The 18,358-nt window shown below is 43.3% G+C and overlaps 2 protein-coding genes across 3 annotated transcripts; both read left to right on the forward strand.

Moving 5' to 3' along the window:
• The first annotated feature begins 1,162 nt into the window (after window positions 1–1,162).
• On the forward strand, window positions 1,163–9,822 carry LOC149330372 (uncharacterized). Of its 2 annotated transcripts, none has more exons than XM_089559832.1 (4): window positions 1,163–1,303; window positions 3,321–3,504; window positions 5,860–6,007; window positions 9,685–9,822. In XM_089559832.1, exons 1-4 carry the CDS (start codon window positions 1,216–1,218, stop codon window positions 9,772–9,774), a joined length of 510 nt encoding a protein of 169 aa, XP_089415958.1. In that variant the 5' UTR covers window positions 1,163–1,215; the 3' UTR covers window positions 9,775–9,822. The 2 variants fall into 2 exon arrangements, with proteins under 2 accessions (XP_089415958.1, XP_089415957.1); XM_089559831.1 differs by lacking the exon at window positions 9,685–9,822 and adding an exon at window positions 6,634–6,893.
• Window positions 9,823–11,909: 2,087 nt separating this feature from the next.
• LOC149330373 (uncharacterized) lies at window positions 11,910–18,178 on the forward strand. Its single transcript, XM_089560930.1, has 4 exons — window positions 11,910–12,078; window positions 14,320–14,503; window positions 17,150–17,297; window positions 17,942–18,178. The coding sequence occupies exons 1-4, from the start codon at window positions 11,991–11,993 to the stop codon at window positions 18,029–18,031; spliced, it is 510 nt and encodes a 169-aa protein (XP_089417056.1). The 5' UTR covers window positions 11,910–11,990; the 3' UTR covers window positions 18,032–18,178.
• Window positions 18,179–18,358: the final 180 nt, after the last annotated feature.

Here is an 18,358-nt window from a genome sequence, read left to right on the forward strand (position 1 = left end):
GAGAGTACAGCCTTGTGAAACCACCATTCGTGTAGTACACCAGGGTACACGACAATGCTAAAAATCAAAGTACAAGCAGTGGCCGAAGAAACAATTTTTGCTCAAGACTTCCCACAGGCGACTTCTTAACGTACTTACGTTGAAATGAAACAGCGGTGCATTTGATTTGACACTCACCTCACTGATCACAGATACCATAAAATTCTGGGCAAGTACCGTTGTGAACAGAAAATATTTTAAGAACGGATTATTTTATGTATATATCATAAGCCTTCACTATAACCACCAATATAACCATAGTTCTGTCCTCGGCAGACGCAATTTTTTGCTATTAACGTTTTTGCTATCATAAAAAAAATGGCCATTTGGTTTTCTATAAGCCAGTTGGACTGGATATGAGCAGTGGACAAACTTTGAAAGAAAAATTTAAAGAAAAACCTAGAGTGCATACGCACCTATACGCGAATATATAGTACACACGCTACTTACACCATATACTATGATAATTTAGTTATTCTGAAAATTGATCGTAAGCAAGCATACAGCTCCCGGAATTATTGCAGTTTTAATATGCCAGTGAAAGGCGGCACAGGAAATGATGGCTTTTAGCCAAAACTTAAAAGCTTATTGTAGCCCAGGTTTCAGTCAGACTTCCTTTGTTCGACGCGTCTTGATATATACTCGTATGTCCTCCCCCGCCGCCATTCCTCAGCAGCCATGGTGTACACCTGCTGGGCCCTATTACAAGCTGGTTAATTACAAGCCGTAGCCGCCACATTTCGGTGAAGGTTAAGCGCTAAAGCGCTCGTGTGCTGTGCAATGCCAGAGCACCTTAATTAAACCCCAGGTGATTGATTGACAAACATCCGGAGTTGTCCGCTACGGCATTCCTGATAGTACACGTGCATTTTCAGAATGCTACACCCCGCAGTATGTGCCATGCCATATTTGTCGGGTCTGAACACATGCATCAGAAGCGGAACGCTGCACGTGATAGTCGCATGCTGTAATTCCTTTCTGAAGTAATAAATGATGCAGGCAGATGTCACAAGCGTTTCTGACTGCGTTAATGAATAGTTTTATTCTTTATATTCCACTAGAATCCACGCATCATTACGCGGAGTGACGCAGTACGCATACACTGGACAGGCGCTTTTAAAAGGCGAGTGAAATGTTGTTATCGCTGTATGGTCCGGAAAGGAGTTCACATTGGAGATGCTGGTCGTCGTCTGTATCGGCTTTCTGTCCGCTATCCAGCTGGCGGCCTCCTCTACCCAGAATCCTCCATTGACAAAATGCCCTGGTAAGAAATCCTGCGCCAATTTTTACCTCCCTGTTAATTATTAATATCAGCAGTAATGTTTCATTATTTTCACAGCGGTAACTACATGGGGGCTTTCGTTACGATAAACCACCCAAGGTTTGTTACCGTTTTTTGTATCTGAAAATTCCAGCGGTCACCTTTTCGAAATGCGAGTATTATCCTGGTGACATTTAACGCGCTGATTAGCAAATTTGGGCCTTCTGTAGAAAGCACATGGCTTAAGCAGGGTGGAGGGGAGGATCTGTTTTGCGGGGTAAAGAGGCAGAAACTCACTAAGACCCTTATGTTGTTAATTAGCAACTTCAGTTGCATCCTCATTGGCACACGACGTGACTCAAGACAGCTATTATTGTCTTGGTGACTTGTTCCTGTCATGAGAAGAGTGATGCAAGGACATTAGCCCACTTTAACCTTTTTAACGCTTTCAGGCTTGCAAAACAATGAAACGAAAACGCAAAGCATACAGAACCTTTGCAACTGCACTTAACTATAAGAAAACGAGGGGTGTCCATCTTAGAAATGATTATTTACGTTAATCTGGCGTTCCTGGCTTGAGACGGTTCTACGCTTCCTGTTGCAACGGGTTTCAAACAGAGGTTGTAGCAATAGGCGGAACACTACAACCCACAAGTTGCCAAAAACTACAACAAACATCAAGAAATTACAGGCACATAGGAAGGAAGACACACTGGCAAAAGGGGATACAAATGGGTCTTGCAGTGAATGTTCTGATGAGTTGCGGGTGCTGCATAACTACCTTTGTTGGTGTATACGCTCCCTACAGAAAATGAATGACACGGAGGTGCCCCATCGCGCTCTCCAAGGCATCATAGGTACCAGAGAAAGCCACATATTTGCGTGTAGGGTCTTTCTTCGGTCGGTAGTTAGAGTAATGGCTTGCTTAATACACTCAAGTTTGGCGGTGGAGCTCACTTTGCTCTAGGCTAAGTGTTATTGTGGTGAATAAGACAGTTTTTTATTCGTACGCAAGTTGCTCGGCTACTCAAATAAAGTTTTTATTTAGAATAATCTCCTGAAGGATGTGTGACGCCATCTGTCCGGAATGGCGGAAGTCAAGTCACAAATGTAGAGCCTGATATAAGAAACTTGTCATAAGCCTGCATGTCCCAGATTGAGCCTTTATGATAATGTGCGTTCAAGCAATAAAGATGGGGCCAAAATCATGAGAACAGTGGCTAGACTAACGAGATTTCGGCAGGAATAGAATGCCAAGGGAGATCGGGGCGTCGGATACCGGCTCCTGTGCAACGCATGCACGCTTTGGAGTCACGTGACTCCGAGACGCCCACGGAAGATGCAGAACTCTGCCTCCTGTATAGTCATTCTAATTGCCTTTATTCTGTGACACGAAGGAAGATGGCAGGAGATGTTTCTTTAGTGAACAAAAAGAAAATAGCTGTAAGTCAAGAACAAGAAATCCACCGAGAATACCTTGATCTGTAGCCGCCACTGTCAACACGGGCGGAAGTTTGAACTGCGGAAAAAAAGAGGCAAAAAGCAAGGTTTATATATTAGCTTATGTTAGTATAGTTTTGAAACCAATTCCACGCATCCAATATGTCTTTTTCTCAAAACTTGTGTAATTATGTCAGAACAGTAAAGCCGGTATCATAGTTGTTTCTTCTAAAGTTTATTAACTGCATGCGCATTACTTTTATGGGCTTCAATAAATTTTATTTTGCAAAAAAACTTTGCAATAACTGCACTCAAGATACCTTCCTACATATATATATCAGCACGTTTTGAACGTTATATCTAAATTCATACTTACGCCTTTTAGATAACACGTTTTAATACAACACTCTAGAAAGGAACTACCAAATGCATTTTACGTTTGAGAGCATGTGAAATCTTTTGCGGCGCCTTTCTTGCGGAAATAATCGTGCTCCAAAAATGGTTTGTGCCCCACAACAAGCATTTTATCTTATGTACAAAACTTGCATTTTTTTTAATTTCAATCATTCTGTCTCTTTAGGCGCAGACGACCCAGCCTTCGAGATCATGAATGTCACAATACAAGACGCAAAGCTCGGCAAGGACGTCCAATTTGATGGAACAGTTGTGGTGGACAAAGCTGTTGGTGTCAACCCGGTCGTGCACCTCTCATTTGCCAGGGCCGACGGCACCAAACTACTCTGCGTTCCGTTAGTGATGCCATGGTGAGCCTACGGAGCGTGGTCCCTGAGTATTCTATTTGCAGGAAGGTGCGAGAAGTTACCCTCTAGAGCATTTAAATTTCCCCGCAATTCCTGATCCCATCAGCGATCTTAATTATATTCAGCAAATCCTGAAGTTTACCGGGAAATGTGACAAAACAGTGATTACAGCGCTTTTAAACATTGCCTCAGCGACACTACTGAGGTAATTTTTATTATATTCTGAGCCCAGGGCTCAGAATATCTATTGACCAAATTTTACTTGCCTCAGTGCCAAATAGAGGGCATTTACTTTGACATTAATTTTTCGTTCATGTGTTGCCAGAGCACCGAAGTAGTCGTCAAAATTCCATCGTGTTCCCTTTTCTGGTTCTGTCCTGAAGAGTTTCGACATTTTCTCTAGCTCGTAATTTAATTGCTCCAACCACTTAATACTGTAGCATATATACCTCAGCTCAGTAGAACGGGGAAAGAAAGCCGCAGACATGCGGCTTCTTGTATTATGTCTTGAACTTCATACATTACACACTTATAGGCATCTCCTAATGGTCTCGCTCATCACTATGAAGATAAAGTACCTATTTACATGTTGAAAGAAATTTATATAAACCTTAAAGGTGCACTAACGAGGAACCTGAAATCGTCTTTTTACTGCGGAAAATCGTTCTACACTCTACAAGCATTCTTAGAAACTTCGAACTATTGTCCTGTGCAGGCGTTTTCCCTATAAAATCGAAAGAAACGTCCCGGCTCCCGGCTTTTTTTTTTTTTAACTCACCACCAAATAGATGTGGAGTCAGCCGACGCGTGAAGTGCCTTTCAGCTAACCGCGTGTCTGCTTGCTGGTGTGCCATCGGTGAAATGATACGTAGAAATCTGCGAAACACAGAGTCCGTACGTATTTTCCGCCGGCCTAATCTGCAGGCAGTAGTCTCCGATTGAAATAATTTATTCACGGAAACCTAAAAAAACAATAAAACCGAGAGCAAAGCCACCACGCGACTGGCTGCAGGGAACTCCACGGGGTGGCTGACTCCTCCTCTTTTCTGAGGTGAGATAAAAAAGAGGCGGGAGCCGCGACGTGTAATTCGTCGGAGAAATCGGGAGTTCAGGACAATAATTAGAGGTTTTTAAGAACGCTCGGAGAGTGTAGATCGAGTTCCCGCGGTAAAAAGACGAGCTCAGAATCCTCTTTAGTGGACGTTTAAAGTGCTATTCATAGCTACAGTGCAAGCGTTGAATCGAGACTTATACTTTTTTATCAGAAGAAAAGCCGCGTAATTTATACAGATTTCCCTGGCACTTAAACCGGTAAACCACAAAGAAAAGACAAACCCTTCTCACCTCACACTTAACCAAAAAAAAAAATCTAGCTGGCGGTTACCACGCCTGTGTCACACAGGAAGATTTATTGATTGTCATTCTAATGTCATTCATTGTCTTTGCTCCATCGAATTTCACTCAGGTTACGCAGTAAAATAATGTCAATTGGAAATAATAATAGCAACGACCGTCAGTGAAAAAATTTTAAGATTTCAGTGACACCGTGCACATAACAGCGTTTCAATTGTTTTGTATTAAGCTGTTTCGTATTCAGCAGATGAGAACATTTGTGTCCGATATTACAGGCGTCAAATATTCTAAAGGCCATGCTGCAGCATGCCATCAAAACCCAATCCAAGTGCATAGTCAACCACAAATCTGATAAGTGTTAACGATCAATATGGCTGACGCGGCAGAACACAGCGAAGAAAGAAGTCCTCTAGTCGACAGGTTGGCGAAGAACCCTAAAATTACTCCTTCCTTGTTATATTAGTTTTGTATTGCCATGAGTCCCATGTTCGTGAACTCTCTCCATAATGAATTGTTTCCCCCTGAACGTCTCCAAGCTTCACAATATCTTATCTAATGGGGCTGGCAAACGACGAAGGCCTACTTCAACTCACGCATTGTAAGCTAAAATCTTTGAACTAATTTATACTCTAAGTTACAGTTTGAGCAACCAAAGTTTTCTAAGGTATGCCATGCAAATATCGGATATTTCCTCTGTCAAGGTGAGCTTGCTGTTTAGTGTAACACCAAAATATTCAGTTTTATTATTTTGATAGGTAGGAGTGTTATACGTTTATAAGATACTGCAGAGGCGGATTCATTTTAGTAACTCTTTTTTTAGCAACGTAGTGGTGACAGTAAATTTATCACCACGTTATAACTGGGCAAGCTTTTTAACGTTCTTGAATAATTATGCATTATGAGCCGCAAAACACGGTTGGGCAGTCCAGTATACATACTACGGTGCGCTTTGCAATATCTAATGAATATGTGTCATCTTCTTTGTTTATTTTCTCCAATTCCCAGCAAGTTGAAGCTGTGTGATGGTACCACTCGGAACGAGAAGACACTGAATGCAGAATGGGGCAACAAATGCCCAGTTCAGCCCGGTACTTACAACGCGCATCTTGACTTCCACCTGCCCACGGGCCTGATAGCCAAATCATTTTTTGGGGTGAGTTCAGGTATCAATGAATAGTCCTCTCTTGGAACAACGGGTTCAGGTGAATTTATACAGCAGTCGTTGTAGTTCTACATTTCATGGTTGTCTCATGGATTAAATATTGGTTACCGCTGTGGATTTCATTTTAGCTCCCTTAGCTATGCGCTGTGTTCACGCTGTCAGGACAATCCTTGTACCTTTCATTTTTAGACATAGGCGTAACATTCACATTTTTTCTTTCGTGAGCTCTGCACATAAAACGTTCAGAAATTATTGTTTAATGAAGAAATTCAATAGGTGATAAATGGAGTGAATGCAAAGAAGTGCGCTCACTCTAACGCACCATGTATTTTAATGCTGAATTTTAAAGGAACTGGAACAGCAAGCAGACACAGCCTGGCTTTTCTGCCTTCTTTCCCGTCTGCTTGTGCTGCCATGTACTTATGACGGTTTTTGCTTTAACTAACATTCCACTGCAAAACTCTTCTTTAGAGCTGAATCGCTGTCAATAACAACGTCGCCCTCTTAGCTATATGCCATGACGTATAGGGGCTTGCGATGGTAGCATAAAGTCCGAAACCATTGTATCACGTCTAATTTATCTCCCACATTACTTTTCCTGCTCTCTCTTTTTTCAGGATGGAAACCTCGTGTGTACAATGAACGTTGAAGACAATGGGCGAGTTCTTGGCTGCGTGTCTTTCCCTCTAAACATTGACGTCCAGTAGAAGAGAGCAGCCTCTTCAGCGGCAGGACAGCACCTTTTGCACACCATCGGATCATAAGCTCTTAGTACTCAGAAAAACATTTGTGTGAAGCTACTCTTCCTTGATTATTGTACGATATTTCAAAATAAATATTCCAAAAATGGGCATCCTTTGATAGCTTCAAATACTAAGCTACGCACGTTTATGCGCTGAACTACAGTTCCACCTTCGTAATGAAGTTTATTTGTAATAGTGTTATACAAACTTGGTTGCGACAGTCTCATGACAAGAGACTTTCCTGCCGTGCTGTATCATCCTAGCTTAACTACGCCTACTGCAGGACACAGGCGTCTGCCACATCTCTCCAATTAACCCAGATGCGACTACTTTATCCAAGTTGGCTTCCTATTCTCCTCTTCCCACCTTACTATCTCATGTCTTCAACTACGCTTGCTCTTTCTTGGAATCTAGTCCTTTACATTAAGGGTCTCTGGGTTACCTTCCTTTCGCACATACCTTGTCCATGCCTGTTCCTTCTTGATGTAGACGACGATATGATTAACTCGCGTTTCTCCCCTCACCAACTCTGCTTTCTTCGTTTGCCATAACATTACCTCTATCATTTTCCCTTCCATAGCTTGCTACTCTGTCCTCAATTGAAGCTCATACTTGTATAGTTAGACTACGCATTTCTGTCCCGTAGGAGAGTGCTGGTACGAGAGAGCTCTTATATACTTTTGTGTTGACGGATACTGGCATACTACCTTTTATTAACTGAAAGCACCTGCCAAGGGCTCTTCAACCCATTTTAATTTCTCTAGTTTTATAATTCTCGTGGTATGGACCTGCGGTAACTACCTGCCCTATTCTTTACCTCTTCCATCCCTTCTCTGCCTATCTAAACTACATTTTTCTTCCGAGGCAGTTGAACTTAACTCTCTGCGGTCACTACCTGCCCTAGGAAGATGTATTGCTTTACCACCCACAAACATTCACACCCTCTCCTAAACTATGGTTTTCTTCCGGCAGTGCTGACATTAGTTCAGTTTTCTGCATACTAATCTTCAGGCTCGCGGTTCTGTTTTGTCTGTTCGGGTGCTCTGTCATGCTTTTCAATCTCTCTGGTCGGTTACCTAGCAAGGCAATAAATGGGAAGCGTTGTGTTTGTACGAAAGTAGCCATAAGCTTCAAAAACCAAGCACCAGCATGGGCCATCTCTTTTTTTTCATTTGTGGTTTTCTTCAATGGGGGATTAATAAAAGCAGAAAAAAAAGAACCACATGCCACCAGTGGGATTCGAACCCTCCGAACAAGTGACCTAACCTTCAGAGTGTTCATCAGTGTGTGTTTGTATATATATATATATATATATATATATAAGGGATAACAAAATCTTCAAGGCAACTGATTAAAGATATAATAAGTTGGGGGAGTCACATTGAAAAACTTAACAGATTTATTCAACGTTTCGACCAGGAGTGGTCTTTTTCAAGAATTATCATACAGTGCATAGACGCGTCTTCTAATAGCAGTGAACACGGCGCACAGATGGCTTGAAAAAGAAAAAGAACATCAAAGGAAAAAGATAAAAAATGAAATAAATGAGCTCAAATCAAAGAGAAAAGAAGAACCGAGCCGAGACACGAAACCCAAGCGCCAAGATGGGCCAGCAAAGAGGTGAAAGAGGTAGGCGGGCCTGGGCGGGCACGCCACTAGTTTGGAAGAGGAAAAAAAAAGCTTGGCGTGGTTAATAAAAGAAAGGAAGTGCCTGCCAATTGTGTGCGTCTGTATCGCTTCTAGCCGCCTGTGGCCCCGCGTGACTTTCATAGGTAGCACGAGGACGCACAGGTTGCGGCTGCGCTAAGTGTCTGCACGCGGTGGCATGTGAGCCTCCACCGTGCTACCTTCTAAAGTCGCGCTGGGCCACGTGGACGCAGCTAGAAGCGACAAAGACGCACACAATTGGCAGGCACTTCTCTTCTTTTGTTAACCACTTCCAAGTTTTTTTTTCCCTCTTCGGGACTAGCCGCGTGCCCGCCCAGGCCCGCCTCCCTCTTTCACCTCTTTCACGCGGCGCCTTTGCTGGCCCGCCATGGCGTTTGGGTTTCGTGTCTGGGCTGTGTTCCCCTTTCCCCATTGATTTTTCTCATTTATTTTATGTTTTTATCTTTCTTCTTTCCTGTTAATTTTCTTTTTTGAGCCCTCTGTATGCCATGTCCGCTGCTATAAGAAGACGCGTCCATGCACTGTGTGATCATTGTTGAAAAAGACCAGACCCTGGTCGAAACGTTGAATAAGTCTCGTAAGTTTTTCAATGTGACTTCCCCAACACACACACACACACACACACACACACACGCACACGCACGCGCGCACGCACGCGCGCACGCGCACGCGCACGCACGCGCACGCACGCGCACGCACGCGCACACACACACACACACACACACACGCGCGCACGCACACGCGCACGCACACGCACACGCACACGCACACGCACACGCACACACACACACACACACACACACACACACACGCACACACGCACACACGCACACACATATATATATATATATATATATATATCTGACCATCCTAAGCCTTTTCCTATTCCTCGAACACCTTTCACACTGCCCAGTAGCAAGCAAGACAATGATCACACAGGCTTAGAAGGGTTTATAGCGCAACCAAAGACACCGACAAGAGAGACCAGACACAGACACAAGCGTCTCTCTTTTCCGTGTCTTTGTTTGCACTCTAACCCGTTCTAGAACAAGAACTACGAACTCGCCCAACAGGAAGTTTTAATGAAATGTCATAGGTTGTAAACCCGTCTGGATTTCTCTCAAAATAAGCCTCTCTTTTTACCTACGTCTGCCTGAAGTTCGAAAGCCAAAGGTCTACTAAAGAAAAGTTATGTGAAGAATTACTGGTGTGCTTTCGCTCATGTGCGATTTTTGTTACTTCTTTTCCGGTTTTCAGGATGGCAACATCGTAGTCACATTCAAGGCAGTGAACGGGAACAAAGTTATTGGTTGCTCATCTATCCCCGTAGCTATCAACGTCAGCTAAGAAAACAAAGGCCCTAAACTATTGCTGACATCGCTGGGCAAGCCCCATATGCACGACGTCATGAATAAAGCTGAAAGCATCATCGTTTTCAACGTGTTACGAGTTATTGCGGTCTCATTAAAGCACTTGTACTCGTAACTGCCTAAGAGACATGCGTTTCTTTTAAAGTGACCGCTGCATAGATATATCCGTAAAGAAAAAAAAAGCACTTTTGACGCGTGCTCTTACCGATTACTCGGCCATTCATCACCGGGTTAATGACAATTTTAGCTTAATTAGCCATCTGTCATAGGGTCTTAAAAGAAGGTCGCTATGCCTAACAAGTTCGGATACAGACAATGTAATCAGTTAACGATTAAGAATGCCACGTGCCAAATCCTGTGGATTAATCTTGCTTGAGCTATCTATCTATGGTCATTCATCAATTTAATCCTCATTTTCGAGGACCATAGCAGTAGAGCTGAGGATACTACTAAGATTCTGCCAGCAGGTATCATGTGGTGCATTCCGCGGAGAGCTCTCAAGTTCCACATTATGGGCGAGTCACAAATCTGACAATCATTTCTTCTCTCCGTCAACTACAAGGAATTCTGGTGCAATATTTTTCATTTGGATAGGTGATTTCTCTTGTATTCCGCCACCTCTGTGCTGGTCTACAACAAGTCGGTCAAACCTCTTCCAGGCCTTGGTGTTACATTTTCAAGCTGGTTCCTGAAATAAGGCTTGAATCTTACAAATAAACACTGCACGATTGATGACTGGTACAGTGCTGTAGCTTTAGAGAGTACAGCGTTGTGAAACTCTCATTCACGTAGTACACCAGCGTGCACGACAATGCTAGAAATCGAAGTACAAGCAGTGGCCGAAGAAAGAATTTCAGCGTAAGCTTAACCTTACAAGACTTCCCACAGGCGACTTCTTAACGTACTTACGTTGAAATAAAACAGTGCTGCATTTTATTTCACACACACACCTCGCTGATCACTCATACCCTAAAATTCTGGGCAAGAGCAGTTGTCAAAAGGAAACAGGCGCAATTTTTCACATATATCTTAAAATTTCACTATAATCAGCGATATAACCGCAGACCTCTGTATGGAAGACTTGCATTCGTTTCCTATTAACTTTATTGCGGTTACCAAAACGTTGCCCATTGGTTTTTTTCTACGCCAGTCTTAACTATTCGATCTGAGTGATGGGCAAAGTTTGAAAGAAACACCTAGAGCGCATACGCATCTATATGCGAATATATAATAGATACGTTACTAACACTACATGCTATGATAATTTAGTTATTCTGAAAACTGATGTTCCGCAAGCGTAAAGCTCCCGGCATTGTTGCCGTTTTAATATGTCACTGAAAGGGGGCACAGGAAATTATGCCTTTTCGCCAAAACTTATAAGTTTATGTTAGCTCGAGTTACAGTCAGACTCTTCCTTCGTTCGACGGGTCCCGATATACTATACCCGTATGTCCTCCCCCGCCGCAATGCCTGAGCAGCCATGTGGTCCGTCAAAAGTTCCCAGGCCACATGGTCCGCTTTTCATCGGTATATCCTGGCACTTAAGATTCCAATAGAGCTATCGAGGTTTTCAGATGGTAGAACCATCCTTCTTCTATTCTCTACAGATATTTTGAGCTTCGAGGGTTTCTCAACAGCCCGACTATGCTGCTCAAAAGCAAACCCTGTGGCCTTGGAAATTTTGACGGACCCTGTACATCTCCTAGCCCTAATAAACACGCCAGCCAACTGCAAGCAGTGGCCGCCACATTTCGGTGAAGGCTAAATGCCAAAGCGCTCATGTGCTGTGCGATGCCAGAGCACGTTAATTAAGCCCCATGTGGTTGACTGACAAAAATTCGGACACGTCCGCAACTGCATTCCTGATAGTACACGTGCAGTTTCACGGTGTTTCATCCCGTAGTCTGTACCATACCACATTTTTCGGGTCTGAACACCAGCATCAGAAGCGGAACGCTGGACGTGAGAGTCGCCGTTCTTTTACTGCTGTAATTCCTTTCTAAAGTAATTATTGGTGCAGGCAGATGTCACAAGCGTTTCTGACTGCGTTAATGAGTTTTGTTCTTTATATTCCACTGGAATCCACGCGTCATTCCGCGGTGTGGCGCAGTACGCATATGCTGGACCGGTGGTTTAAAAGGCGAGTGAAATGTTTATACTACTGTGTGGTCTGGGTTCGCATTCCCATTGGAGATGCTCGTCCTCATCTGCGTCGGCTTTCTGTCCGCTATCCACCTAGCGGCCTCCTCTGTCCAGAATCCCTCATTGACAAAATGCCCTGGTAAGGCCTCCTGCACACGTTTTACCTCTTAGAATTCTTGATATTAGCTGTAATGCTTCATTTCTTTCATAGCGGTAACTACATGGGGGTTTGAGTCACGGTAAACCACCCAGGGTGTGTGATCGTTTTTTGTATCTGAAAACTCCAGCAGTCACCTTTTCGAAAAGCGAGTATTATCCTGGTGACATTCAACGCTCTGATTAGCAAATGTGGGCCTTCCCTAGAGTGCGCATGGCTTAAGCAGGGGGGTGGGCAGGATCTGTTTTATGGGGTAAAGAGGCAGAAAATTACTAACACCCTTATGCTGTTAATTAGCAATTTGAGTTGCATCCTCATTTGCCAGCGACGTGACTCAAGACTGCTGTTAGCGTCTTGTCGACTTGTTCCTGTCATACGTAACCGTCATGCAAGGATATTAGCCCATTTTGAGCTTTTTAAGGCGCTCAGGTTTGCAAAACAACAAAACGAAAGCGTAGAACACACAAAACCAGTGGAGCCATAGAGAACTACATTAAAACGGGGACGTGTTCTTCTTATAAGTGATCATTTACGTTAATCTGGCGTTGCTGGCTTGAGACGGTTTTACGCTTCCTGCCGCAACGGGTTTCAAACAGAGGTTGTAGCAATAGGCGGAACACTACGCCCCCAAGTTGCCAAACACTGCAACAAACATCAACAAATTACAGACACATAGGAAGCAAGATACACTGGCAAAAGGGGACAACAATGGGTCTTGCAGTGCATTTTCTAATGAGTTGAGGGTGCTGCATAACTATATATATTCGTTAGTGTATACGCTCCATACAGAAGATGAACGACGCGAAGGTCCCTCATTGCGATGTCCAAAGCATCATCGGTACCAGGGAAACCAACACATTTAACTGTAGGAGCCATTCTTCGGTCGGCAGTTAGAATGGCTGGCTCAATACACTCATGTTTGGCGGGGCAGCTCAGTTTGCTCTAAGCTAAATGTCATTGGGGTGAACACGACAGTTTTTTATTCATGCGCAAACTGCTCGGCTACCCAAATAAAGTTTTCATTTAGAGCAATAGCCTTAAGACGTGTGGCGCCATCTATTGGAAATGGCGGAAGCCACATACGGTATGTAAAGCCCGAACACAAGAAGATACTTGTCATAAACCTGCATGTCTCCGACTGAGAGAGAACAGAAATTTTATGTTAATATGAATTCAAGTAGTGGAGATGGCACGAAAATAGTGAGAACAGTGGCTAGACTAACAAGATTTCGGCAGGAATCGAATGCCAAGGGAGATGGGGGTGCCGGATACCGGCTCTTGTGCAACGCAGGGATGCTTTGGAGTCATGTGACTCCGAGACACCCGTCAAAATGCGGAACTCCACCTTCTATGTAGTAATTGTAATCATATTTATTGTGTTTCCTGAAGGAAGACTGCACGTGAAATTTCTATAGCTAAGAAAAAGAAAATAGCGTCAAGTCAAGACAAAGAAATCTGATTAATATCATGAGGTGTAGCAGCCAGCGTCAACACCGGCACAAATTTGAACTGCGCAAAAAGAGACAAAAAGTAAGGTTGACATATTATCATATGTTGGTATAGTCTCCAAACCAATTCTACGCATTCAATATGTCTTTTTCTCAAAACTTGTGTAGCTATGTCAGAAAAGTAAAGCCTGCATCATCGTTGATTCGTCTAAACAGTTCATTCACTGCGTGCGCATTACTTTCTCTGGCTTCAAAAAATTTTATTTTACAAAAACACTATGGAATACCTGCACTCAAAATACCTTCCTATTGTAGTGTGCCAACTGTGACAGGTTCCGCTACCGCCATGCGCCGACACTACGCTGCACCTGACGACGACGAAGTTATGCGCCGACGCTACGCTGCGCCTGACGACGACGAAGTTGCCCCGCACTCTTGGTGCTGGCTACGCCCGTCTACGCTGCCAGATCCTGCACGGCGGTTCGGTCTCTTGAGGACGCCTAATAAACGCACCCCTACACTATAAATACATATCAGTAAATTTTGAACATTATACCTTAATTCATACTTACGCCTATTAGTTAGCACGTTTTAATACAGCACTCTGGAAGGCCACTACCAAATGTAATTTACGTGTGAGGGCACGTGAAATCTTTCGCGGTGCTTCTCTGGCGGAAATTTTTCTGCTCCTAAGAATGGCTGTGTCCCACAACAAGCATTTTATTTCATCCACAAAACTTTAATTTCTCTTATTTCAATCAATTGTTCCCTTTAGGCTCAGACGACCCTGCATTCGAGATCGTGGATGTCACCATCCAAGATGCAAAGCTCGGCAAGAACGTCCAATTTGATGGAACAGTTGTGGTGGACAAAGCTGCTGGTGTCAACCCAGTCTTGCACCTCTCCTTTTCCAGGGCCGACGGCACCAAACTTCTCTGCATTCCGGTGGTGATGCCATGGTGAGCCTACGGAGCGTGGTCTCTGAGTATTCTATTTGCAGGGAGGAGCCAGAAGGGACATTCTAGGGCGTTTAACTACCCCTGCAATTCATGATCCCATCGGTGATCTGACTTGTATTCAGCGAATGCTCAAGTTTAGCACGAAATATGTCAAAACACTGATTACAGCCCTCTTAAGCATTGCCTCAACGACACAACTGAGTACGGGCTGGTCCTTGTTGAGCAATACCATTTACAAAATTTTACTTGCCTCAATGCGAAATAGACAGACATTTATTTTTACATATATTTTTTGTTCATGTGTTGCCAGAGCACCAAAGTAGTCGTTAAAACTCCATCGTTTCTACATTTCTTGTGCGATCCTTGATATATTCGATTTTTTTTCTGTAGCCCCTAATTTGATTGACCAAACCACATAATGCTGTCCAATATATGCCTTAGCTTTGTAGAAGCGGGAAATAAATCCGAAGATAAGCGACTTCATGTACTATGTCTTTAACTCCATAGATTCCACCATCTTTCCTATTGCTTAGGTACATCGCAATACATTGTACGCTTAGACGCATCTCGTAAAGGTCTCGCTCATCACATTGAAGCCAAAGTACTTATATAGACGTTGAAAAGATATTAATATAATTGTTAAAGATACACTAAAGAGGAATGTGAGATCGTCTTTTTACCGCAGGAACTCAATCCACACTTTCCAAGTATTCATACCAACTTCGAATTATTCTCCTCGCCGGCCGATTTCCCTATCATATCAAAGTAATGTTCCGGCTCCTCCCGCCTTTTTTTAAAGTTATGTCCGAAAAGAGCAGGAGTCAGCCAACGCGTGGAGTGCCTTTCGGCCAGCCGCGTGGCGGCTTGCTCCTCTGCCATCGGCGGAGTGATACGCTAGGATCAGCGATAGCAAAGAGTCCACGCGTATTATATTAGCGTGAGCCTAATTTGCGGCTATGGAGACTGCGACTCAAATTATTTAATCATGGAAACCTGAAAGAAACAAAAAAAAAAGCGAAAGTGAAGCCACCAGGCAACTTGCTGACAGGAACTCCACGCGGTGGCTGACTCCTCCTCTTTTCGGAGGTGAGTTAAAAAAAAAAGGTGGGAGCCGCGAAGTTTAATTCAAATTAATAGGGAAATCGGCCGCACAGGGCAATAATTCGGTGTTTAGAAGATTGCTCCGAGAGTGGAGATTGAGTTTTCGCTGTAAAAAGACGAGCTTAAAATCCTATTGAGAGCACCATTAAAGTCCTATTCATAGTTTCATACAGCGCCGACAGGCGCGACGGACAAATGACATACAGTGCAAGTGTTGATTCGCAACTTACTTTTTGTCAGAAGGAAAGAAACTTAATTTATATAGATTTCTCCAACGCTAAATTTAATAAACCACAAAGAAAAAACTGTCTCACCTCGCACTTAACCAAAAAAATATCTAGCTGATGGTTACCACGCCTGTGTCACACTTGGAGATTTAATGTCGATCGAGCGGCATTCGGTGCATCGAATTTCACTAAGGATATCCCGTAAAAATAATGCCAATCACTAATAATAACTCTGACCATCAGTGAAAAATACCGAAGATTTCAGTGATACAAGGCGCATAAAATGCGTTTCGATTGTTTTCTATTAAGTGGATGAGAACATTTCTATGGTACATTACAGGCGTCAAATACTCTGAAGGTCACACTGCAGCACTTCGCCATCAAAGCCCAAGCCAACTATGGTTGGTTGGTTTATGGGGTTTAACGTCCCAAAGCGACTAAGGCTATGAGAGACGCCGTAGTGGAGGGCTCCGGAAATTTCGACCACCTGGGGTTCTTTAACGTGCACTGACATCGCACAGTACACGAGCCTCGAATTTCTCCTCCAAAGAAATTCAGCCGCCGCGGCCGGGATCGAACCCGCGTCTTTCGGGACAGCAGCCGAGCACCATAGCCACTGAGCCACCGCGGCGGCCAAGCCAACTATAAGTTCAACCACAAATCCAATTAGTGTTAACAATCAATATTGCTGACGCAGCAGAAGGTGGCGAAGAAAGAAGTCCTCTAGTCGAAAGGTTATCTAAGAGCACTAAGGCTCCTCCGCCCTTGTTATCTTTGTTTTGTGTTGTCATGCGTCCCATCTACGTGAACTCTGTCCATCATTAACTGTTTCCCTCTGCACGCCCTCAAGCTTCATATTATGTTATCTAATGGGGCTCGCAAACGATGAAGGCATACTCCAACGCACGAAATGTAAGCTAGAATCTTTGAACTAATTTATGCTGTAAGTTACCTTTTGAGTAACAAGAGTTTTCTAAGGTCTACAATGCAAATATCGGATATTTTCTCTACCAAGGTTAGCTTGCTCGTTAGTGTAACACCAAAATATTCAGTTTTATTATCTTGGTAGCTAGGAGTGTTATAACGTTTATAAGATACAGCACTGGCTGATTCATTTTTAGTAACTCTATTTTTAGCAACATTGTGACAGTAATTCTGCCACCGCGTTATAACTGGCCAAGCTTTTTAACATTCATGAAAAATTATGCATGACGAGGCGGAAAATATGGTTGCACAGTACAGTGTAAGTACTACGATGCGCTTTCCAATATCTTATGAATGTGTGACATTTTCTTTATTTATTTGCTCCTATTCCCAGCGAGTTGAAGCTCTGTGACGGTACCACTTGGCAAGAGAAGATACTGAATACAGAATGGGGCAACAAATGCCCAATTCAGCCTGGTACTTACAACGCGCATCTGGACTTCCCCCTGCCCAAGGACCTGTTAGTCAGATCATTCTTAGGGGTGAGTCAAGGTGTCATAAATAGTCTTCACTTGAAACAACGGGTTGAGGTGAATTCATACAGTAGTCGTTGAAGTTCTACATTTCATGGTGGTCTCATGGATGAAATATTGGCTACCGTTGTAGATTTCATTTTATCTCCCTTCGCTTTGCGTTCTTTTCACGCTCTCGGGACAATCCTTGTATCTTTCACCTTTAGACACGGGCGTAGAACCACTCATATTTTTTTTTCTTTCGTGTGCGCTGCACGCGATACGTTCAGAAATTATTCTCTGATGAAGCAACAATAGGTGACATACGGAGTTTGATGCAAATAAGTTTGCTCGCTCTTGGACGTAGTGTATTTGAATGCTGAATTTTAAACGATCTTTAGCAGCAAGCAGACACAGCCAGGCTTTTCTTCCTTCTTTCCCGTCTGCTTGTGCTGCCATGTACTTATGACGGTTTTTGCTTTAACTAACACTCCACTGCAAGACTATTCTTTAAAGCTATCATCCAAACGAACGCTCTCAATAACATCGTCGCCCCCTTAGCTATATGCCATGACGTATAGGGGCTTACGATGGTAGCATAAATTCCGAAGCTCTTGTGTTAAGCGTAATTTACCTCCCTCGTGACTTTTAATACGCTCTCTTTTTTTTTTCAGGATGGAAATATCGAATGTACAATAAACGTCGTAGACAACGGCCGAGTTCTTGGCTGCTTGTCCTTCCCTTTAAACATTGACGTGCAATAGAAGACAGCAGCTTCTTCAGGGGAAGGAGAGCACCTTTTACACATCATGGGAACATAAACTCTCAGCACGCAAAAAAAAATAACGTGTGAAATTACTGTTCTTTGCTTTTTGTACGGCACTTTCGAATAAACTTAATATTCCAAAGAATAGGCATCCTTTGATGATTTAAAATACTAAGCTGCGCGCACTCGTCCTGCTTGACTACAGTTGAACCTCGTAACGAAATCGAATGGGCCCCGCAATTTTTTGTCACTTCTGTTAATTCGTAAGAGCGGTACACGGTACTTTCTACCTTTTCATTTACTTTATATATATCAATCTTCCTAC

The sequence above is a fragment of the Amblyomma mixtum genome, chromosome 9 (assembly GCF_055824585.1).
Source record: "Amblyomma mixtum isolate Tamu chromosome 9, ASM5582458v1, whole genome shotgun sequence".
Taxonomy (NCBI): domain Eukaryota; kingdom Metazoa; phylum Arthropoda; class Arachnida; order Ixodida; family Ixodidae; genus Amblyomma; species Amblyomma mixtum.